The 24877-nt window shown below is 44.5% G+C and overlaps 1 protein-coding gene across 1 annotated transcript in view; it reads right to left on the reverse strand.

Annotated features, from left to right (window-relative positions):
• LOC147453833 (uncharacterized) overlaps positions 1–24231 on the reverse strand; it is a 35606-nt gene extending 11375 nt beyond the window's left edge. Inside the window, exons 1-2 of the mRNA XM_086515914.1 lie at positions 24074–24231; positions 23891–24007 (exon numbers count right to left, since the gene is read on the reverse strand). Of these exons, the coding sequence (XP_086372040.1) occupies positions 23891–24007; positions 24074–24139 (183 nt within the window). The 5' untranslated portion in view covers positions 24140–24231. The remainder of the gene's footprint in view (positions 1–23890; positions 24008–24073) is intronic.
• Between the last annotated feature and the right edge of the window lie 646 nt (positions 24232–24877).

A 24877-nucleotide genomic window follows, 5' to 3' on the forward strand; every position in this document is an offset into this window, starting at 1 on the left:
AGAAAAGCAGAACAACAGGAAGCCAAGGACCGCGAGCGCAAAGAAAGAAACGAAAGAATTGCCACACAACAAGAAGCAAATCGCATTGCTTTAGAACGCGAGCGCGATGAACGAAACAAAAGAAAAGCAAAAAGAAAGGCCGAGCGTGAAGCTCAACAAGTGGCCTTGGAGGTCGAGAGTGAGGCTCAAAGAGAACTACGCACTCAAGAATTGGTTCGACAAGTACTTGCCTCGAAGTTCGAGCCAACCAAAGATCGTGGGAGTTCCTCAAGTGGCGCAAGCCACGATGCGGATTCCAACCATCCAGTCACAGAGAAGTTGACTTTCAATAAGTATGATGGTAAGATGGATGCTACGGTTATTCATTCTTGGTTGCATCAATTTGATGCTTATTTTGCGACAACTAAGAAGACAAGGAATAGCAAAGTTTTGACGTCAGCTATGTACCTTGCCGGTGATGCCATCAATTGGTACCACGCTTGGCAAGCCGCAAGAGGCACAGTTAGCCGCGCACCTAGAGGAAGCCGACGAATTCACGTCCCTTTCCTTCAATTGGGCTGATTTCCAAGACAAGCTCAAGGCGCGGTTTATGCCACCTCAGTACCTCGCACGATTGAAGGACGATTGGCGTGCTCTCAAGCAAAATGGTATGCCGGTTATGTCTTTTTCTAATCGTGTTTTGCAACTAGATACCCAATTACGCAAGTCGGATGATGAACGCAAAGACGCATTCCTTTTTGGGTTAGACGAGTATATCAAGTTTGATTAGAAGTCTTCGACCCAATCGATCTCAACAAGGCGGTAGCGATTGCTCTCGCACAGGAAATGAAGCACAACAAGGGAAAGCCTAAGGAGAACAAGACTTCCACAAGTACTTCGCAGACTTCTCAGAACCCTCAGAACGGTAAGAACGGTAAGAATGGTAAGAACGGTAATTCTTCTAACCAATCTTCCAACAGTCTCTCAGAAAAGAATTCTTCCAATGAATCTAAGAGTAAGGCTAACACAATTGCTAAACCTAAGCTTACTCCATATGAAAAAGGTAGCACAAGGAATTGTAGGAGGATACATCACGTCGGAAGAGCAAAGCACTTATTCTAAGGAAGGTCGTTGTTTTCATTGTCACATTAAGGGTCACATAAAACGAACATGTCCTAAGCTTGAATCGAATGAATCTAAAGAATCCACAGAACCCACTTTCTCTGTCAATGCAATTAATGATAACGCGAGTGTGCCCCAAGTTTCTCTTGACCCTCCCATTGATGATTCTCTCATTAAATGTTATGGTCAGGTGTCGGGGCGGCATTTTGTCATATTGTTTGACCCGGGTAGTATGCATGATGTGATCAGTCCCTCTCTTGTTGAGAGAGCCCGCCTAGAAGTTAGTCAGAAATCTCCTCTCGAGGTCTCTGGCTTTGTTCCCGGTATGGACTCTCTCATCACGCAGGAGTGTCTTGGTGTGTTGTTTACAATTCAACAAGCAGCTGCCTTCACTAGAAGAATTGTTGTCTCTCCTCTCTCAAAATGTGATATGATTTTGGGCATTCGATGGTTTCGTGATCTTAACCCTCTCATTGATTGGGAGGCTAACACTTTCACTCTCCATTCCAAAAGTGATTCTCCCATTGTCATTCGTGGAGAGGACATTGTTCATTCTCCCTCTCTCAGTCTCTTCAGGAGACTCCCAAGCATGATACACAAGATTTGCATGATGATACGCATAATGATTTGGATGACAATGACTAGCATGATGATTTGCATGATCAAGATGTGATTGTTCACAAGCATGATGATTTGCATGAAGAAGATGTGATTTCGCACAAGCATGATGATTTGCATAAAGATGATGTGATTGTTCACAAGGATGATGTGTTAGTGGATGCTTTTTCTAGCGAAGCTAACCTCGTTGTAGATTCGATCAATCACGAAGAACCGATCTTGGCTTTCGAGTCGAGGTCCAAAGAACCCCCACAGGACGATTCGATCATTCAGGAAGAACCGATCTTGGCTCTCGAGCCTAGGTCCAAAGAACCCTCACAGGAAGTATTATGTGTTCGCATGATTGATACGCACGCATTGTTCGAGTATTCCATTCGTGATCGTTTCCTGTATTTTAGTCAGCGTCTTTATGTGATCCCTTTTACTAGGCATGACATATTGTACGTTGAGCACGTTTCACTCATGAATGAGCACGGATGTACCCATGTCTCTTCCTAGGTATGACACATTTGTAGAAAGAGCACATGAAAGTATGGGCACCAAGCATGGGCATTTCCGTTGTGAATTGCCACAATTGATTGCTTTAGATCATAAGAGAAAGATTCGATCTCATTGTTTGCGTGTGTGTAGTGAACGGTTTGACACTCCGTCTCTTTGTTCATCTACATTGCATGCACAATCTTTTAGGACGACAAGATTTTTTTCCACTCACTTTACATGGAATAGGTATGTTCATGGTTTTGTGTTGGAAATGGTTTCAGGAACTTTCAGCCATGGAGATTCTTGAAGAAGAAAGAAGCATGACTCTAAACGAAGTTGAAGCATTAAAGGAGCCACAGAAGACTTTGTGTCGCTTTCAGCGCGGCCCAAAGAAGCAAGCGTTGCAGACCTTTATGAAGTTCAAGTACCACACGACCCACACATCAGGGTCGGCCGACAAAGAGTCCATTCCAAGATTCCGGATACTATTGGCGATCTCCCTTGACGCCATACAGTTCGGTACCAATACCTCACTTTGAAAAGGAGGGGATGTCACGTGACACATCCAACCTTATGTGTCCGTGGACAAGCTACAGCATAACAAGGTTCAGTCAGTCCAGTCAGTCTAGATTAGAAGTGATCTCGTACTTTTGTGAGTCTATTCGTAGACCATGCATGCCCAGTCACTTAGTGTAAATGCATATCCTCTGGTTGCACACAGCATGATCATAAGCATTCCCATCAAAATCCATCAGAATCCTTCAGGGGAATTTTACAGTGCATTTAGCCTATTTTACCTATTTTTGACATTTTTCACTTATTATTTTTAAGTGACTTTTGTTAGAAAGTAGGTAGGGCAAATTGAGTAAGTTTGTATATAAGCCAACCTAAACTAGCACTAAATGGCAGAAGAGCCAACAGGAGCCAAGCTCAGCATACAACTTCTCAAGCAAGACCTTGGCGTTTTCCCCCTCCAAGCAAGAAGAACCATCCCTCTAGCGTTTTCTCCATCAAGCAACATCGCCTAGATCTGCATCAGCCTTGCATTTCCAGCATTTGGATCATCGCCAGCAAGTCCCTTGCCCTAGCGTTTTGGATCAGCAACCATCGCCAACAGAAGCTCAGCAACCTAGCGTTTTTGACAGAGTTCTGGCCTAGCGTTTTCAACAGGTACAGCTTTCAGCATGCAGCGTTTTTCAGCCATGAAGAACCTGCAAATTCAGCCCTAAGAAAGTAGCAGATTCAGCCCGGAAAGCCCAGCAGTTTTCAGCCTTAAAAGAACCTCAGTTTTCAGCCCTAAACCTGCAGATTTTCAGTGTCAAAGACCCACAGAAAACAACCCCCAAATCAGCGTTTTGGACTAGTCACAGATTTCAGCCCATAGCGTTTTTGGACAGCGGTAGAAAGATTGCAGATATCATCGCTTAGGTCGGTCTCGTCATCACCGTCGTCGTCGCCAACATAGCCTAGACTTGCATCAGTCTCATGCATACCATTTGTACCAGATTGTGCAATCATAAGTAGACCACTCTCGCCGACGAGAGTGGGGCCTTTGGAGGAGGGTTTTACGACGTCTCTGGTGTCGTATCTCTCTTCTCTATCTATCTCTCAGTCTCATACACTTTCACGCACAGTGTCCATTTACTTTGTTTGTGATCATAGCATTCTCTCATTAAGAATGGAAGGCTCTACCTTCCATAAGAACAAAAGGAACCTTGAGCACAGTTCGGAGCACTCATCTTGAGCAAAGCGCAAACATTCATTCCGCTGCACCTAACACCTTGAAGCTTCTATGATGAATCGCGGAAATAGCCAAGACTAACGGCTTCCGAGACAAAGCATCTGCCACCAAGTTCTTTTGTCCTTGTACATGGACAAACTAGAAGTGAAACTGTGACAAGATGTTAGCCCACTGCATGTGCTTTTCCGAAAGCTGCTTCTGTGACAACAAGTAGCGTAAACTTTGATGATCAGTGAAGACCATAAAATCGGCTCCGAGTAGGTAATGTCGCCACTAAGTAAGAGCAAAAAGCTCTTTCTCATAAATCTGTGCTGTCAATTCTTGTCTTAAAACAATCGGCTCTCAAAGTCAATGGCATGGGCTTCTTGCATTAAGACCACACCCAGACTACGACCACAAGCATCGCAATATACTTCGAATGACTTTTGCAAATCCAGCAAAGTCAAAACGGTCCCGTAGTCAATTTCTCTTTCAAAGTCTGAAAGGCAATCAGTCACCTTTGTGGGTCCCGAGAAAGGGACTCCTTTCTGTGTCAAGATATGCATCGGGGAAGCAACCTCTGCAAACTTTCTAATGAACCGCCGGTAGTAAGAACATAAGCCCAAAAAGCTTCTAACTTCATGGACATTCTTCAAATCGGGCCAATCACGTATAGTCTCAATCTTGGCCGGCTCCATCTGTACTCCTGCTGTTGAGACAATCTGTCCCAAAAAGTGTATCTCCGATAAGAAAAATTCATTCTTCTTGGTATCTCTTGTGATCTCGCAATGCCTGAAAGACCTGTAGCAGATGTTGTCTATGTTCTGTCTCATCCTTGGAGAAGACTATAATGTCATCAAAGAAAGTGCGAACAAAAGATCTGTACTCTCTGAAAATCCTATCCATCATACGGTTAAAAGTCGCTGGAGCATTGGTAAGGCCAAAAGGCATCACCAAAAATTCATATAAACCAAAGCTCATCCGAAAAGCTCTCTTGTAGACATCTCCTGGCACTATTCGGATCTGATGATATCCGCTTTTCAAGTCGATCCTGTTGAAACAAGAGGATCCCTGCAATCTGTCAAGAATATCATCGATCCTCGGAATCGGAAATCTGTTCTTGATGGTAATTTTATTGAGAGCTCTATAATCAATGTACATTCTCCAAGATCCGTCTTTCTTTAAAACCAACAACACCAGAGAGCAGTAGGGTGAAGTACTCGGCTGAATAAGACCCTTAAGGCATTACCAAAAACTCAAATAACCTAAAAGTCGTCCGAAAGGTTGTCTTGTAGACATCTCCCGACGCGATTCAGATCTGATGATATCCACTCTTCATATCAATACTGCTAAAACACGTGTAATCTCTCGAGTATATCATCGATCCTAGGAATTGGAAATCTGTTCTTGATGGTGATTTTGTTGAGAGCTCTATAATCGATGCACATTCTCTAAGATCCGTCTTCAAAACCAACAACACTGGAGAGCAATACGGTGCAGCACTAGGCTGGATAAGACTCTTTTCCAAGAGATCTTTCACTTGGTTCATAATCTTTTTGTTCTGGGCTCGGCTCACACAGTACGGTGGCCGGTTCGGTGGTGTGCTTCCTAGTATCAGATCTATAGAATGATCTTCAGGACGAGCAGATGGTAACTCACCTGGCAGGCCCTCTGAAAAGCAATCGGCATGAGTGTAGAGAAAATCTTGGCGTTCAGGTCAAAACATATTCGACCTTCATCCATCGTACAGTTCTCTCCCAAAAGAAGTGAGTAAAGAAATTGAAGTTCATCAAGTACAATCTCTGAGCCCTTCATTTGTCAAAGTCGCTTTCTCAGCTTGGTAGTCAACCACGACGTTGTTCTTGTGGTACCAAGGGATTTCGAGTAGTACGTCACAACCTTCCAAGGCAATTACATATAACTCCTCGTGCCCTAAACACCCCCTTTCATTGCAAACAAAGTTTGCCAATGCTCGGTGTAATGGCAACATCCCGTCCGGGTGCCACACAAACTACCTCGGCTTGTGGCCTCAGGCTTGTCGGGCGTAATTCCAAATCGAGCCGCCAATTCCAAGTGAAAAGAAGTTGGCCTTGGCTCCTTCATCAAAGAAAAAAGAGGGCTTCCTGATCCTTCACTTTGCCCCAAAAGCGGCAAAGTTTGTACTTTCATTCATTTGATTCGGTTCAGGCCCCATGCAATGTGATACCAGTTCTGCTTTTTGTCTGCCTTTTCTACCACATCCCTCAGCTGCTTTGGAACTTTCTGGCCTTTCTTCATCCTGTTCATTTGGTGCCTTGTCAGGGCACTTCGCGGAGATATGCCCAGTTTCCTCGCATTCAAAGCACTTCCCCTCCTTTATGTAGAGAGCCCTCTCTTGAGGAGTAAGCTTGGGTCGTGCATCCTTGTCTTTCTATTATGGGTTGCTCTTTCTCTTTCTACTTTCATTATTCGAAGTCTGTTTGGCTCTTTGCGTCATGATCTCATCTGTGGGGTAGGTCCGACTGCCAGAGTGAATGGCAAAACCCCGTTTCGCATGATTCATCAACTCCTGAATGGAAGCTGACTTTTGTTCTAAGCAGTATTCTCGGATCTCTGTAGGTAGACCCAAGGTAAATCGCTCAATCTGTTCCTTGAACGAGATCTTCTTAAATGAAGAGACGGGTACAAAAGAGCTCCAGAGTCTCTCGCAATAAGCATCCACTGTATCCTTCTTGGTCATCCGAAGATGGTTCCAAGTAGTTCGTATGTCACGTTCATACTCTCATGTCGGCCAAGAAGAAATAAAAAGCCTTTTGAATTTCAGTCATTTAACTGGCGTTGTCTTGTTTAATAGAAGCGTGGACCACCAAGTTCAAGCATTCCCCTCAAAATAAGAAGCAACTCTCCGAACTTAAGAGTGCTCTGAGTAACGCCCTCCCACGAAAGCGATGTCAAACTGCTGTACAAAAGACAAAGCCTTCGAAGCATCTCTATAACCAGAAAACGTGTCAAATTTAATTCATTGTCCACCTTCCTTAAACTCTCGGACTTTCTTGCTTTTGTCTTCCAGAAAGTCATACTGGTTCGCTTTATAAAAATTCTTCTTCTTTGCATAAAAGATGCTGTCATCCGAGTCCGAACTATCTGAAGACGATTCCTCCGTAGAACTGTCAACCACGGGGCAGGATCTAGACTTCTTTGCCTTTTTTTTCTTGCCCTTCCTGAAGCTTTGCTTTTTGTTTCGCTTTTTAGCTTTGTTTTGCGTGTCAAAAAGCTGAGCAATTCGTGCATCAACCACCTCTTCTAATTCTTGCTCTCTGTACATCCTCGAAGTAGGAGGTTCCTTCAAGGCCGGCTTGAGGGGTGGCTCTGTGGTCTGCCGTCACTGCACATGCACCTCATCGAAAGAGGTCTCGCTCATATATTTTGCAAATTTTGGGTCCTTCGCAAAATTGAGCATCATCTTTGTTGCATCGCCAATCAATCGTCGACGTTCCATCTCTTCGAGCTCCGCCTGAGTAGGCCAAGGCGGGCCGGCCACCGTACTCCTCGCGTGAATCTTCGTTGTGATCCCTTCCCGCATCTTTGGACGCAGAGGGAGTCAACTGATCTTTGCCTGAAGCCATAAGTGCCACGGAAAAAAAACAGGGATCAGATTTCCCATAGAAGAGAAATTGGTCGTGCTATGAAACCACTATAACAGACTTGGACACTCCAAGTCAAGAATCTACCGCGATAGTACAAATAAATACTTCAAAACAGTTCACAATTCATAATTGGTTCGACACTGGCCCGGCGGAGTTCCGTGCCTAGAGATATTGGCCCCAAAGACTGGTGCCCCTTTCGGTATTTCTTTTTGTATTAATCTGTGTTCAAAGTACAAGAGTGCGGGCATGCGCTCACACTCAGACTCTGCGTCCAGATGCTCTGAGTTATGACAGGCCTGCTCACATATTTAAAGATTACAAGGGATACCAAAAGCAGAGCCCAAAAGCTGAAAATCAAAAGCCCAAAAATAAAGCAAAGGCTCTTTCTCTCTCTTGCTTGTAAAGAAAAGCAAGTTCCAAAAGCTGTTTCCATAAGCTGTCCATAAAATAGCTTTTTAAAATAAAGCAGAAGAGCTCTCTCTCTCTCTCTCTCTCTCTCTCTCTCTCTCTCTCTCTCTCTCTCTCTCTCTCTCTCTCTCTCTCTCTCTCTCTCTTCAATTGCGCAGAAAAAGCAAAAGGGCTCTCTCTATCTCTCTCTTGCAATTGCGTAGCCTAAAAAGCAGCCAGCTTTTTGCGTATGCGTACGATCAGCCCTGAACTTCCGCCGCACATCACGGGAGTCCGTACATGCCACGTCAGCACTTATCCGGGTTTTCGTACTGCAATGCCGCGTTAGCAATTTCAGCAGGGTCCCCATTTCAGCCATGTCATCATTTCTGCCCACCATGCCAGTCCCAGCCAAAGGGAAGGTGTGTGTGTGTGTGTGTGTGTGTACTGAGCAACCACGTCACCAGTTTGTGACAACACATCTGATTGTATTGGGTTTTCTGCTCATGGTAGTCATGGAGGGTTGATCGCCCCCTCTTCACCATCTTTGGCGTTTTTGTCTATATTGTCTCTCTCTCTCTCTCTCTCTCTCTCTCTCTCTCTCTCTCTCTCTCTCTCTCCCTCTCTCTCTCTCTCTCTCTCTCTCTCTCTCTCTCTCTCTCTCTCTCTTCCGCACACGCGCACTCTCACACTTCTTTTCTTAAAAAGGGGGAACCACCATGTCCGAGCCTTGCCTTTCAAAAAGGATGTTGCCCATCTAATCTTTAAGTGCTCTAAATAGCGGCCTCTAGAAATGTCACGTGACACATCCCAACCCTATGTGTCCGTGGACAAGATACACCACAACAGGGTTGAGTTCAGTCCAGTCAAGTCTAGATTAGCACTGATCTGGCACTTTTGTGAGTCTATTCGTAGACCGTGGATGCCCAGTCACTTAGCATAGATGCATATCCTCCGGTTGCACACAGCATGATCATCAAAATTCCCATCAGAATACCTTGGCGTTTACCCACATCAGCCTATCGCCCTCAAGCATCAAAAGCTCAGCATTTTTCTAGCCAAATACTAACGCTGGATCTGCTGGTCAATTCAGCGTTTTTCTAGCATGGTAAACACTGCCCCTTCAGCGTTTTTTCAGCATTGACAAACCTGCAGGATCAGAGTTTTTAGCCTACGACAACCGCCCATGAAACGCAGCCAGCTTTGCATCAGTTCCACGTTTTTATTCAGCCCTAAGTTTCCTTGCCAAATCAGGGATTTCAAGCCATAAGGACCACAGAAAAGCAACCAAATTCAGCCCCGAAACAGTCCAACATATACAAGATCCGCAGTTTTCAACCTATGTCGTCGTCGTCGTCGGCATAGTCCCATTGCATCAGTCCATTGCATACGCATTGTACACCTTTGTGCAATCAAAGTAGACCACTCTCGCCAACAAGAGTGGGGCCCTCGGAGGAGGGTTTTACAACCTCTCGGGTGTCGTATCTCTTCTCTCTCCTTCTCTCAGTCTCATTCACTTGCACTCACAATATCCACTCACTTTGTTCGTGATCACAGCACTCTACAAGACGCAAGGCTCTCTCCTTCCCTAAGAACTAAAAGGAACCTTGAGCAATAACGATCACTAATCTTGAGAAAATACAACATTCATTCCGTTGCACCTTACATTGGTATCAGAGCTTTGGAAGTGTTCTGCATTACTCAAGGAAAGAACCACAAGAATTTTTTTGCTTGTTGCGATCACACGAACCCAAGTTTACTTGGGCGTGGCGATTCCTAATCGTGTTTTGTTGAAGAGTGACAGGAATCCCAAGAAAGAAGGGCTTGTCCAGCCTCCCCTTGTGTCTCTTTTCACTCATTTAGAGCGGGTCGTGCACTTAGCGGCCGGCCAATCGACGTGAGGTGGGAAAAAGCAACCTTGGTGTGAGCGCAAGGCCGCCAAGGGGTGCGCCCGCAGAAAAGGGTAGAACTCGGGTGAAGAGAAGATCCTTCTCCAACGCGATTTGCAAGCGAAAGAAAACCTCAAGAACCCCAAGAACCCAAGACCCTCAAGACTCAAGAACCTCAAGACTCAAGAACCTCAAGAACCTCAAGAACCCAAGATTCTCACGAATCAAGGACCTCAAGAACCTCAAGACCCTCAAGAACCCAAGTTCCTCGCGAGCTTAAGACCCCAAGATCATAGTGCATGGTCGTCACCCGAAGCGGAATGGATACTTCGCATACAGGTGATGAGCATGAGAGAGGCGACGAAGACTCGTCCCCACCTAGAGATGATTTCTTCAACCCTCCCCCTTCGCCATCTACGCCACCAAGTGCACCAAACCCTATGGAGGCAATGGTCAAGCAGATGATGGCCATGATGGATAGACAAGAAGAAAATTGACTTGCTCAGGAATGTGAGCATGCGCACTGCTCTGGCCGCAAAACAAGAAGAACATCGCCTTGCTTTCGAACGCGAGCACGATGAACGAGAGGCTCAAAGGGAGATTCGTCATCAAGAATTTATTTCCCACATCCTAGCCTCGAAGACCGAACCACCCAAAGATCGTGGGAGTTCGTCAAGTTGCGCAAGCCACGACGCGGATTCCAACCATCCAGTTACAGAAAAGTTGACTTTCAGTAAGTATGACGGTAAGATGGATGCTACAGTTATTCATTCTTGGTTGCATTAATTTAATGCTTATTTTGCTACAACTAAAATGACAGGAAATAGCAAAGTTTTGACAGCAACTATGTACCTTGCCGGTGATGCCATCAATTGGTACCACGCATGGCAAGAGGCACAGCTAACCGCGAACCTAGAGGTAGCCGACGATTTCACGCCCCTCTCTTTTAGTTGGGCTGATTTCCAAGACAAGCTCAAGGCGCGGTTTATGCCACCTCAGTACCTTGTGTAACAAACTTGGACACTGTAACAAACTTGGACACTCCAAGTCAAGAATCAACCGCGACAGCACCAAATAACCACTTCAAAACAATTCACAGATCACAATAGATTTGCACTGGCCCGGCGGAGTTCCGTGCCTAGAGATATTGGCCCCAAAGACTGGCGCCCCTTTCGGTATTTCTTTTTGTATTAATCAATCATCAAAGTACAAGAGAGCGGTTAGGGTTTCACTCTCAGACTCTGCGTCCAGATGCTCTGAGAAGTGAGGCCCTCACCACTAATTTAAAGGTTACAAGGGATGCCCAAAAGCAAAGCCCCAAAAGCTTTTAAAATCAAAAGCATCAGTTCTCTCTCTCTCTTAGAGAGTCTTTTCTCTTTTTTTTTTTTTTTTAAAAAGCAAAAGCAAAATTCGCGTCGCTCATCATTTTCCAAAATAATAATAATAATAATCCGCCTCCGCGATTTCCGGAATTTAGGGTTTTTGGCAAAAATTAGGGTTTGCAGGAATTTTAGGGTTTCTGGCAGAAATTAGGGTTTCTGTTGTCCGCCACGTCATCACTTTGTGACATACCCCCCTCTTGAAAGCATTGTAATCGACCGCGATTACGCCTGCAAAACCGACAAAAGCCATAAACCGTCTTAGCAGACACTGACTGTTAGTACCTACGTACTAGGAACGCACATCTAGCACATATACAAAATCGACAGTCACATCACACGACATCACAGGACATCACCAGACATCACAGGACATCACATGACATTCAACATTCATTCAGATCTTAGACCATGATTTATCGGCAATGTAGCTAGAAATCACATCTAGGTCCAATTGGGACCTCATCGATGTCCGATTGACTAACCCCTATTGCAACCATGTCTATTCGAGATCAATCAGACCAAAATGCTGCAGTCATTTCGGCATCAGTTCCTGCACTCACAAGAAGTCAAGAACAAATCAGTATCATAATCAGGAATTCCATTTCATAAAGTCATCCAGCAGAATACTGTCAGCTCTCAGTATCCCTGAAGCTCAAAGAGACATCAGTGACTTTAGTATCAAAATCGAGGCATCTGTTGACAAAGGAGTGGAGTGACTCCCCTCTTGTGCATCCCACTGCACCAGATCTCCGGCCAAGCTGAATTCTGGGTTCCGTTTGGAGTAGACTATGCTAAACCAAAACATCGAGGTAAAGTTTCACAATCCGAGGAGTATCTGCTAGGTCCTCCTCCTCCATCCACTTCGCATCAAATGCAGGAAAATTCTTGAACTTAACCAAGAACCGCCTTCGGACTTTACCTTTCTTCGTATCATTATGTGCCAAAATCTGTTCAAGAACAAGGATCTCCTCGTTTTCTTCCACTTTGGGTTGCTCATCAGGCTCCCCATCATCAGGCACATCACTCTTAACAGGTTTCAAGAGACTCACATGCAATGCATTATGAATCCTCCAAGTATCTGGCAGTTCCAATCGGAAGGAGACATCATTTATCTTGTCAGTAATCTGGAAAGGTCCGTAGTATCACATACTAAGCTTTGGAAAAAGCCTCTCCTTTCCCTTGTTCTTTCTTAGGCGTGCCTTCTCAAAAGTAAGAGCACCCAATCATCCTCCTTCAGTTTCCAGTCGCGACGATGGCGATCCGCTGCCTTTTTCTGTCGTTCTTGAGACTCCTGCAAAGTCTCGCGAACCTTGGCAAAAGCCGTATCCAAGTCTCGCGAATATTCATCCGCTTCAAATTTCTAATCTTTCGTGTTCAGGAAGGATGGAACCTTCGCAGAAGTTTCAACAATCTCACATGGCATCTTCCCCGTCGAAGAGTGTATCGTGTTATTGTAGGCAAATTCCAGCAAAGGTAAGTTTTTTTCCCATTGAGTCTTCTGATGCGAGATACAAGACTTCAATAAATCTAAAATCACTGAATTGGCAATCTCAGATTGCCCATCAGTCTGCAAGTGGAACGATGACGAGAACTGCAACCGCGTGCCAATGTTCTCCCAAATTGCCTTCTCAAACAAACTCATAAATCTGGGGTCTCTGTCGGAGACAATCGTCTCAGGCGTGCCATGTAATCGGAAAATCATCGTGATCATTCTGTATTCTCGGGAGATTAAAAAAAATGAAATCCATTTCAATATTTTCCCAGGGGCGGGTGGGTATGGGTAAAGGCTGTAACAATCCCTGTGCCTTATGCCTGTCAAACTTGACCTTCTGGCATACCAAGCAACTGCGCACAAACTCTTCCACATCCTTCTTCAGTCTCTGCCAAAAGAAATCTCTCTCTACCCCTTTCATGGTGGTAGCAATGCCGCGGTGACCCGTAAAAGGTGGACAGTGGCAATCAATCATAACCTTTTCCCTCAATGGCTGTGTAACGCACAACATAGTCTTTTTCATCAAGTAGCCTTCCCGAAGGGAGTATCCAGCTATTGTCTCCCCATCCCGTATCCGTGTGAAAATATCTGCAAAATCTGTATCTGTGGCACACTGATCGACCATATCCTCGAAGCTCCTATGATGTATCGCGGAAATAGCCAGAACCAACGGTTTCCGAGACAAAGCATCTGCCACCACATTCTTCTGTCCCTGCACATGGACAATCTGGAAGTGGAACTGTGACAAGATGTTCGCCCATCGCATCTGTTTTTCCGAAAGCTGCTTCTGTGACAAGAAGTAGCGCAAACTCTGATGGTCTGTAAAGACAGTAAAATCCGCTTCGAGTAGGTAATGCCGCCACTGAGTAAGAGCGTGGATAACCGCCAAAAGCTCTTTCCCATAGATCTGTGCTGTCATCTCCGGCCTAGAGAACAAACGGCTCTCGTAAGCTATGACATGGCCTTCTTGCATCAAGACCGCACCCAGACTACGACCACAAGCATCACAAAATACTTCAAATGACTTCTGCAAGTCCGACAAAGTCAAATCTGGTCCTGTAGTCAATTTCTCTTTCAATATCCGAAAGGCAGTCACCTCTGTGGGTCCCCACGAAAAAGGTACTCCTTTTTGTGTCAAGGTATGCAAAGGGGAAGCAACCTCTGCAAACTTTCGTATGAACCGCCTGTAGTACGAACACAGTCCCAAGAAGCTTCTAACTTCATGGACATTCCTCAAATCGGGCCAATCACGGATAGTCTCTATCTTGGCCGGGTTCATTTGCACTCCTGCTGTTGACACAATGTGTCCCAAAAAATGTATCTCTGGTAGGAAAAATTCACTTTTCTTAGCATTAATCACTAATGTGTGATCTCGTAATGCCTGAAATACTTGAAGCAGATGATCTCTGTGTTCTGCCTCATTCTTGGAGAAAACAATGATGTCGTCAAAGAAAGTGCCAACAAATAGCCTGTACTCTCGAAAAATCCTATCCATCATCCGGTTAAATGTCGCAGGAGCATTGGTTAAGCCAAAAGGCATCACCAAAAACTCAAATAACCCAAAAGTCGTCCGAAAAGCTGTCTTGTAGACATCTCCTGGCGCTATCCTGATCTGATGATATCCACTCTTCAAGTCAATCCTGCTAAAGCACGAGGATCCCTGTAACCTGTCGAGTATATCATCGATCCTAGGAATCGGAAATCTGTTCTTGATGGTGATTTCGTTGAGAGTGCTATAATCGATGCACATTCTCCAAGATCCGTCTTTCTTCAAAACCAACAACACTGGAGAGCAATACGGTGAAGTACTAGGCTGGACAAGACTCTTTTCCAAGAGGTCTTTCACTGAGTTCATAATCTTTTCATTCTGTACTCGGCTCACACGATAAGGTGGCCGATTCGGTGGCGTGCTTCCAAATATCAGATCAATGGTATGATCTTCAGGCCCTCTCAAAAGCAATCGGCATGAGCGTGGAGAAAAAAAATATTGGCGTTCTTTTCTTCAGGTCAAAACATATTCAATCTTTATCCATCGTTCAGTTCTCCCAAAAGAATGAGTAAGAAAACTGAAGTTCATCAAGTACAATCTCTAAGCCCTTCATTTATCAAAGTCGCTTTCTCGGCCCGGTAGTCAACCACGGCGTAGTTCTTGTGGTACCAAGGGATCCCGAGTAGAACGTCACTCACGTGCCCTGAACACCCCTGTCATTGCAAACGAAGTTTGCCAATGCTCGGTGTAATGGCAACATCCCATCCGGGTGCCAGTCGAACTACCTCCGCCTGTGGCGTCAGTCTGTCGGGCGTAGTTCCAAATCGAGCCGCCAATTCCAAGTGAAAAGAAGTTGGCCTTGGCTCCTTCAAAAGAGCTTCCTGATCCTTCGCTTTGTCCCGAAAGCGGCAAAGTTTGTACTTTCATTCATTAGATTCGATGCAGGTCCCACGCCATGTGGTACTAGTTCTGCTTTTCTATCTGCCTTTTCTGCCACATTCCTCAGCTGCTCTCGAACTCTCAGACCTGTCGTCGTCTTTATCATTCTGTTCTTTCTGTGCCTTATCAGGGCACTTTGCGGAAATATGTCCATGTTCCCCGCATCCAAAGCACTTCCCCTCTCTGATGAAGCGAGCTCTCTCCTCAGGAGTAAGCTTGGGTCGTGCATCCTTTTTTTTTCTCTGGATTGCTCTTTTTCATTTTACTTTCATTCCCAGAAGTCTGTTCGGCTCGTTGTGTCATGGCCTCATCTGTGGGGTAGGTCAGACTGCAAGAGTGAATGGCAAAGCCCCGCTTCGCATGACTCATCAACTCTTGAATAGAAGCTGACTTCTGTTCCAAGCAGTGATTTCGGATCTCTGTAGGTAGACCCAAGGTAAACCGCTCAATCTGTTCTCTGAACGAGATCTTCTTGAATGAAGAGGCGGGTAGAAAAGAGCTCCAGAATCTTTCACAATAAGAATTCACTGTATCGCTCTTGGTCATCCGGAGATGGTTCCAAGCAGCTCGTATATCTCGCTCAAACTCTTGAGTCAACCAAGAAGAAATAAAAAGCCTCTTGAATTTCAGCCATGTAACTGGCACAGTCTTGCTTAATAGAAGCGTGGACCACCAAGTACGAGCATTCCCCTTAAAGTAAGAGGCAGCTCTCCGAATCTTGGAGTGCTCTGAATAGCGTCCTCGCGCGAAAGCGATGTCAAACTGCTGTATAAAAGACAAAGCCTTCGAAGCATCTAATTTTCCTCAAAAGTATCAAACTTGATCGAGTGGCCACCTTCCTTAAACTCTCGGACTTTCTTGCTTTTATCTTCGAGAAAGTCATACTGGTTGGCTTTGTAAAACAAATTCGTCTTGTTCGCATAAAACTTTCCGTCATCGGAATCTGAGTTGTCTGTAGACGAGTCCTCAGTAGAACTGTCAATCTCTGGGCGAGATGTAGCCTTCTTTGCCTTTTTCTTGCCCTTTCCGAAGCTTTGTGTCTTGCTTCACTTTTTGCTTTTTCTGTCTTCTTCGCTCTAATCCGAGGAGCTAGAAGAACTGTCAGAAGAAGAAGAAGAAGAACTGGGTACTCCTTCAAATCGAACACGCTTCTTCCGTTTCTTTGCCTTGTCAAATGTCAACTGATGACCCAAATATCCCTGGAAGTCAGTGCCTTTCTTCTGCTTTTTGCTGTGCTTTTTGTCTTTCTTTTGCACGTCGAAAAGCTGAGCAATCCGTGCATCAACCACGTTCTCCAGTTCCTGCTCTGTATATTTTCTTGGAGGCACAAGGTTGCTTGAGAGCGGATTTCGGGAGTGGTGTTGTGGTTCTCTGCCACTCCATCTGTACCTCTTCCAAAGAGGTCTGGTTCATATATTTTGCCATCTTCGGGTCCTTGGCAAAATTGAGCATCATCTTTGTTGCATCGCCGATCAACTGGCGACGCTCTATCTCTCGCCGCTCCGCCTAAGTAGGCCAAGGCGGGCCATACTCTCTGCCTGAATCTTCGTTGTGATCCCATCCCGCATCTCCAGATGCAGAGGGAGTCGACTGATCATTGCCTGAAGCCATAGGTGCCGCGGAAAAAAAATTCGGAGATCGGATTTCCCGTAGAAGAGAAATCGGCCGTGCTCTGATACCACTGTAACAAACTTGGACACTGTAACAAACTTGGACACTCCAAGTCAAGAATCAACCGCGACAGCACCAAATAACCACTTCAAAACAATTCACAGATCACAATAGATTTGCACTGGCCCGGCGGAGTTCCATGCCTAGAGATATTGGCCCCAAAGACTGGCGCCCCTTTCGGTATTTCTTTTTGTATTAATCAATCATCAAAGTACAAGAGAGCGGTTAGGGTTTCACTCTCAGACTCTGCGTCCAGATGCTCTGAGAAGTGAGGCCCTCACCACTAATTTAAAGGTTACAAGGGATGCCCAAAAGCAAAGCCCCAAAAGCTTTTAAAATCAAAAGCATCAGTTCTCTCTCTCTCTTAGAGAGTCTTTTCTCTTTTTTTTCTTTTTTTTTTAAAAGCAAAAGCAAAATTCGCGTCGCTCATCATTTTCCACAAAAATAATAATAATAATAATAATAATAATAATCCGCCTCCGCGATTTCCGGAATTTAGGGTTTTTGGCAAAAATTAGGGTTTGTAGGAATTTTAGGGTTTCTGCTGTCCGCCACGTCATCACTTTGTGACACCTTGCATGATTGAAGGACGATTGGCGAGCTCTCAAGCAAAATGGTATGTCGGTTATGTCTTTTTCTAATCGTGTTTTGCAGCTAGGTACCCAATTACGCATGTCGGATGATGAGCGCAAAGAGGCTTTTCTCTTTGAATTGGACGAGTATATCAAGTACGATGTCGAGGTATTCAATCCAATCGATCTCAACAAGGCGGTAGCGATTACTCTCGCACAAGAGATGAAGCACAACAAGGGAAAGCCTAAGGAGAACAAGACTTCCACAAGTACCTCGCAGACTTCTCAGAACCCGCAGAACGGTAAGAAGGGTAAGAATGGTAAGAATGATAATTCTTCTAACCAATCTTCCAACAGTCTCTCATCAAAGAATTCTTCCAATGAATCTAAGGGTAAGGCTAACACAACTGCTAAACCTAAGCTTACTCCAGATGAAAAGGTAGCACAAGGAATTGTAGGAGGATACATCACGTCGGAAGAACAAAGCACTTATTCTAAGAAAGGTCGTTGTTTTCATTGTCACATTAAGGGTCACATAAAACGAGCATGTCCTAAGCTTGAATCCAAAGAACCCACAGCACCCACTACATCTGTCAATGCAATGAATGATAACACGGGTGTGCCCAAAGTTTCTCAGGACCCACCCATTGATGATTCTCTCATTAAATGTTATGGTCGTACGTCAGGGCACCGTTTTGTCATATTGTTTGACCCAGGTAGTATGCGTGATGTGATCAGTTCCTCTCTTGTTGAGAGAGCCCGCCTCGAAGTTAGTCTGAGATCTCCTATCGAGGTCTCTGGCTTTCGTCCTGGTATGGACGCTCTCATCACGGAGGAGTGCCTTGATGTGTTGTTTGCAATTCAACAAACTGCCTTCACTAGAAGATTTGTTGTTTCTCCTCTCTCAGGATGTGATATGATTTTAGGCATTAAGTGGTTTCGTGAAACTGATGCTTTCATAAATTTTTCGGCTAACACTATAACTCTCAATGCCGACAATGATTCTCCTACTGTCTTTCATGGAGTGGATACTTCTTCTTCTCCATCTCTCATTGCTAATATGCAGGACAAGGTGGAAATAATTTGAGATAAGGCGACTCTCTCAGTCTCTTTTTCTCCACAGCATGACACACAGGACTTGCATGATTATGAGAAGCATGATGATTTGAAGGATAATGATTTGCCTGATGATTTGGATGAAAAAGACAAGCATGATGAATTGCATGAAGATGATGTGATTGTTCACAAGGATGGTGTGTTAGTTGATGCTTTTTCTAGCGAAACTAACCTCGTTGTAGATTCGATCAATCACCAAGAATCGATCTTGGCTTTCGAGTCGAGGTCCACAGATCCCCCACAAGGCGATTCGATAGATCCCGAAGAAGCGATCTTGGCTCTCGAGCCTTGGTCCAAAGAACCATCACAGGAAGTATTATGTGTTCGCATGATTGACATGCATGTGTTCGCATCCAAGTCAAGAATCTACCGCGACAGTACAAATAAATACTTCAAAACAGTTAACAATTCACAATTGGTTCGACCCTGGCCCGACGGAGTTCCGTGCCTAGAGATATTGGCCCCAAAGACTGGCGCCCCTTTCGGTATTTCTTTTGGTATTAATCTGTGTTCAAAGTACAAGAGTGCAGGCAGGCGCTCACACTCAGACTCTGCGTCCAGATGCTCTGAGTTACGAGAGGCCTGCTCACATATTTAAAGATTACAAGGGATACCAAAAACAAAGCCCAAAAGCTGAAAATCAAAAGCCCAAAAATAAAGCAAAGGCTCTTTCTCTCTCTTGCTTGTAAAAAAAAGCAAGTTCCAAAAGCTGTCCATAAAATAGCTTTTTAAAATAAAGCAGAAGAGCTCTCTCTCTCTCTCTTCAATTGCGCAGAAAAAGCAAAAGGGCTCTCTCTATCTCTCTCTTGCAATTGCGTAGCCTAAAAAGCAGCCAGCTTTTTGCGTAGATATTTCCGTACGATCAGCCCTGAACTTCCGCCGCACATCACGAAAGTCCGTACATGCCACGTCAGCACTTATCCGGGTTTTCGTACTACAATGCCGCGTTAGCAATTTCAGCAGAGTCCCCATTTCAGCCATGTCATCATTCTGCCCACCATGCCAGTCCCAACCAAAGGGAAGGTGCGTGTGTGTACTGGGCAACCACGTCACCAGTTTGTGACAACACATCTGATTGTATTGGGTCTTCTGCTCATGGTAGTCATGGAGGGTTGATCGACCCCTCTTCACCATCTTTGGCGTTTTTGTCTATATTGTCTCTCTCTCTCTCTCCTCTCTCACGCTTCCGCACACGCGCACTCACACTTCTTTTCTTAAAAAGGGGGAACCACCATGTCCGAGCCTTGCCTTTCAAAAAGGATGTTGCCCATCTAATCTTTGAGTGCTCTAAATAGAGGCCTCTAGAAAATGCTCACGCGCACTCTCACACTTCTTTTCTTAAAAAGGGGGAACCACAATGTCCGAGCCTTGCCTTTCAAAAAGGATGTTGCCCGTCTAATCTTTGAGTGCTCTGAATAGCGGCCTCCAGAAAATGCTATATCAAACTGCTAGATGAAGGCTAAAGCCTTAGGAGCATCTCAAAACCCTGAAAAGGTTTCAAACTTTACTGCTTGTCCACCCTCTTTGAATTCCTTGGTCTTTTTGTCCTTTTCGTCGAGAAAATCATACTGCTTAGCTCTGTAAAAGTGCTTCCTTTTTAAATAAAATGTATAGTCCATTCGTCGTTTCTTGCCCTTTCTATCCTCATCACTCAAGTCAGAAAAGGATGAATTGTCCGAGCTATCAGAAGAAGATGAGGTTGAACAGGACAATGCTTCAAAGCATACACTCTTCTTCTGTTTTCTTGCTTTCTCAAAAGAGGATTTTTGGCCCAAGTAACCAAGAAAGTCAATTCCCTTGTTACGTTTCTTCAACGCAATCTGCGCTGCTGACGTGGCTTGTGTACGGAATTCTGCGAATTGTGCTGACTGCTTTGGGCGGCAGCTTTTGGCACCACATGCTTTTGAAACTTAAGCTTTTCATGTAACCTGCTTTTCCAAGGCCAGGGGCCCTTAAATAAGACCCTAGGCTCTCCCTCTGGCTCATACAGAGCTGACGAGCCGGTGAGCAAAGAAGAGCCAAGGCAATTGCACTTGCTCAATTGTTTACAAAAAGAAATACCGAAAGGGGCGCCAGTCTTTGAGGCCAATCTCTTTGGCCACGGAACTACGTCGGGCCGTGTCGACTCAATTGCACTGTGATTGAATTTTGTGAAGTGTTTTAAGTAAATCTCTCTTGTGTCGCGACAGATTTCACACTTGGGGTGTCCAAGTTTGTTACAGAAAACCTACAACAAGTAGCGTCTGTGTTCTGCTTCATTCTTGGAGAAGACGATAATGTCGTCAAAGAAAGTGCCCACAAACGATCGGTACTCTCTGAAAATCCTAATGAGGTTTAATGTAGCCGGAGCATTCGTATGGCCAAATAGCATTACCGAATATTCATACAAACTCAAAGTTCGTCCTCAAAGCTGTCTTGTAGATGTCTCCAAGAGCAATTTGGATCTGATGATAACCACTCTTTGGATAAATTTGGCTAAAGCAAGTAGAACCCTTAAGTCTATCGAGTCTATCATCGATCCTCGTAAAGGGGAATCTGTTCTAGTTTATTATTTCTTCATTTTGGGCTTGGTTAACTCTGTAAGGTGGCCGGTTCAGTGATGTACTATTGGAAATCGAATCAATCGTGTGATCTTCAGGATGTGAAGGAGGCAACTCGCCTGGTAAGCCCTCAAAGAAACAGTCAGCCTAAGCTTGCAGGAAATCTTGTTGTTCTTTCTTCGAGGTATTTCATTTTTACATCAAGTACAATCTCTTTGCCCTTCTCATTCTTCAAGATGTCCTTCCTTGCCTTATAATCAATCATGGTACTGTTCTTCGGGAACCAAGGGATTCCGAGGAGGACGTCACACCCCCTTCCAAAGGCATGATGTAAAAGTCCTCGTGTCCTAAATACCCCTGACAATGCAAACATAGTTTGCCAATGACAGGTGTAGTGGCAACATCCCGTCCAGGTGCCTCTAGAACAGCCTCAGTCAGTGGCCCCATTTCCTCGGACGTAATTCCAAGTCAAGCCACCAATTCGGTTGAAATGAAGTTGGCCTTGGCTTCTCCATCAAAGAAGATAAGGGCTTCTTGGTCTGGCACATTGCCCCATGCCTTGCAAAGTTCAGTACTTTCATTCAGTTGGTCAAGGTTGGCGGTCCTCACAAAATTTGGTACCAGTCTTGCTTTTGTCTTTCCTTTTCTTCCGCGCTCGGCTATTGCTCTGTAACTCTCTAGCTTATCTTCTGGTGGTCCCTTCTATGCAAGAGTTCTATTCAACTCTTTCTGCGCATACAGTTTTTTTTTCTTTTTTGCACTTGTCTGTCCTTTTAGCTGGCCATCTCGAATAAATCTCATCAATCGGGTAAATCTTCAAGTATTTCGCAAATCTCGGGTCTCTGGAGTACTTGATCAACCTTTTCACACATGTATCAACTTGCAGTTGCCGTTTGTACTCTGATCTGACGAACTTTATTGCCAAGAATTTGTCCAAATCTTCATTCTTTTCTTGAGTTCCCGTGCCGGATTTCAACTTTTCTTTTCCTGCCCACCGAGAGGAGTGATCTCTGTCAGATTTTCCGCAAAAACCGATGTGTAATCTGGGGTTCTTTATGGCTTATGCCTTGTAAGACAGAGTGATGAAGACGAGAGTGCGCCCGATGCGCGATGAAGTAAGGGTGGGAGTGGCTAATAAGTCCAGGGTCGGGACGCGAAGATTCTTTAAATAATATTTCTCACACAAAAAGCAATGTGTGTTGCAAATAGGATCGGATCCTCCATAGAAGAAAAATCTTTCTAAGCTCTTATACCATTGTCATAGGCTTGGACACTCCAAGCGAGAAATCAGTAGCAACACACGAGAAAGCAAATGCTTTCCCATAAAGGAGTATATGTTCGAATCGTATCTATGCATGAGATTTCATCCAGGGAAGCCTGGGTTGTGATTGTGTAAACATTGTTTTCAGCTTCTAAGGCTTTATTGAGTTTTTAGCAGGTTCATACCATTTTTTTAAGTGGCCGGCCGCCCACTGGAAAGGATTGAAAGAGAAGGCGAAGTTGCTTTTTGAGAACCGAGTTGCGTTCATAGATAACGTTTTTCATGTTTTGATCTCTGAGTGTTTGTTTGCAAGAGCACTTCCTCTTCGCGAGGGAGTAGGAGCAAAGGAAGGTATGAGTCTCTACACGAGAAAAGCGCTATGAGGAAATAGAGCCAGATCAGCCCTAGGGTTTCATACCTTGAGTTTGAAAGTATGGTAGACTCTTGAGTTGGGATCAAGTAGTTGAGATTCCCAAGGAAGGACTTCACGACCAGGAAAGCAGAGTTGATGCTAAGATCATCTGCGGGAAGAGGACTCTAGGAGTAGAGTCGCAAAAAGAGTTATAGGAATGCCATGCCCTCAATCTGGATGGTGAGATCCAAAGGCAAGAACTTTGGTTCTTGAGGATTCTGAATAAGGAACGGAGGTTCCTAGGAATAGGGTTTTTGCCCTGAGAATAGGAAGCCGAGGCCATTGAGTCTTATCTAGAACGAACGTGGTAATACGTTCGGTTCAAGTGCTTATATAGACTTCTCCCTAGTAATAAAGATACTCTTACGGGGAGTACCAGCCCATCTTCTGTTCCCTAGTATTGTGTCGATCTTCTTTTCCTCTCTCCCTCTCTCTATGTCAATTGGCTCAGCACTAAATGATAAAGTCTATTTATCATAGTATATTTTGATATTGTTATGCACTCCAGTGTGTGACACCTTCAGTTTTTAGGACATCAGAACCCAGTACCCGCAGGGGCATTCAACGCCCATCTCTTAAGTGAAGTAAAGTAACCTTGTGTTTGTGCAACGTACTATTTCTGAGCTAAAATCCTTAAACCCTTCCGTTGCACCTAACAAAATGTGATGACTAGATAGATAGATATAGTGTAGGTATAATGTGACAATGTGGACCAAGATAAGAATGTGATGTTGAATGTAGTCTAAAGTCTAGTGTGGATTACAATGTGAATATTCGGTGTGAATTATGATTAATATCCAGAATCCAATGAGAAAAAATCTTCAACAACACACAAAAAGAAACATAACAACTGAACTAAGAAGAGAGAGGAGAGTCGACCCGGGTTCCCCATCAAACCGTGTTTGTGTGGTTAGTTACACAGGCATTGTCTATTTATGATGCTTGCAACCAAAAACATTTACTAGTCATCTATTTAGGGATGATGTTAGCTTGAGACTGTCTGAACCATTGGGATGTTTCAGAATATCTGCCAAAAAAGAACCGCAAATGCATATGTTATAATGGTGTGTGTGTGTGTGTGTGTGTGTGTGTGTGTGTGTGTGTAGAGAGATAGAGAGAGAGAGAGAGAGAGAGAGAGAGAGAGAGATTTATCAGCATATACAAATCCGTACATGCAAAACAAACACGTTCTGACCTGCTCTAGCACTTGGATAGCCTCTCTGCAGCTAATTCGCTCTTTTCCACCCACGCAGGTAACCAAGACACCTCGCAGGCCAGAACGAAGCTCCAGTCCCCGTCTTCGTTTGGGACCCTACAGAAATAGAAGGAAAATCATACACGGAGGGTTGCAGAAGCCAGGAGATGGCGGACAACTTACATGGGACGCATACTTCGATGACCTCTTCCTGCCGAATTTCTGACTTTGCTTGGGAGAGCCCGCCATAGCTACTGAGCTACTTACTGAGAGGGAAACATATTTCTCCTTTCTTTGGTGGGAGGAGTTTTTGGCATGCCCAAAGGGCAAAGGCCATAGACTTTATTGTGTTAGCATAGGCCTTCATCCTAGGTGAGAAACCACAGGGCAAAGGCCACCGTTAACATAGGCCTTCATCCTAGGTGAGAACCGAATCTAAACTAGCATGCCACTCACTCACACAAGCAGTGATGTCATGGTCATTCCACCTAGAGCAATATAAGCTCTCATCCCTCCCTACTCTGTATACACTCTCGCATAACTCTACTCTACATTGTCACTCTCCCATTCACTCATGTATTAGCATCGGTTACCTAGTTTATTTATTGTCTATCTCTTTTTGTGGCCAGGATTTCTAACATGGTATCACAGCCCATAATTGGTTAGTAAGCTTTGCAAGGTTCTGAGCACTAATCTTGACTTGCTTATCCATTGTTCAAGTCTTCATACGATAATTTCTTTAATTATTTGTGATGTTATCCCACTTCTCATTTAAAGCTATTGAGATAGGCTCTAGAACTAGCCCTTCAATCTCTCCTAGTAAAGAAATGCCCTCTTTTATAAGAAAGACCATCCTTAGTAGTTTCAAAGGATTTTATTAAAAGTAACGCTTTCCAATTTTTGAACGCTTTGGCTTTCTACATTGAGTTGTATGCATTCAAGCTCATGCGACTCTGAGCACATGATGTCGTAGCCACTTTCTTATTC

This window comes from Adiantum capillus-veneris, chromosome 7 (genome assembly GCF_014529385.1).
Source record: "Adiantum capillus-veneris isolate H3 chromosome 7, ASM1452938v2, whole genome shotgun sequence".
Classification (NCBI taxonomy): domain Eukaryota; kingdom Viridiplantae; phylum Streptophyta; class Polypodiopsida; order Polypodiales; family Pteridaceae; genus Adiantum; species Adiantum capillus-veneris.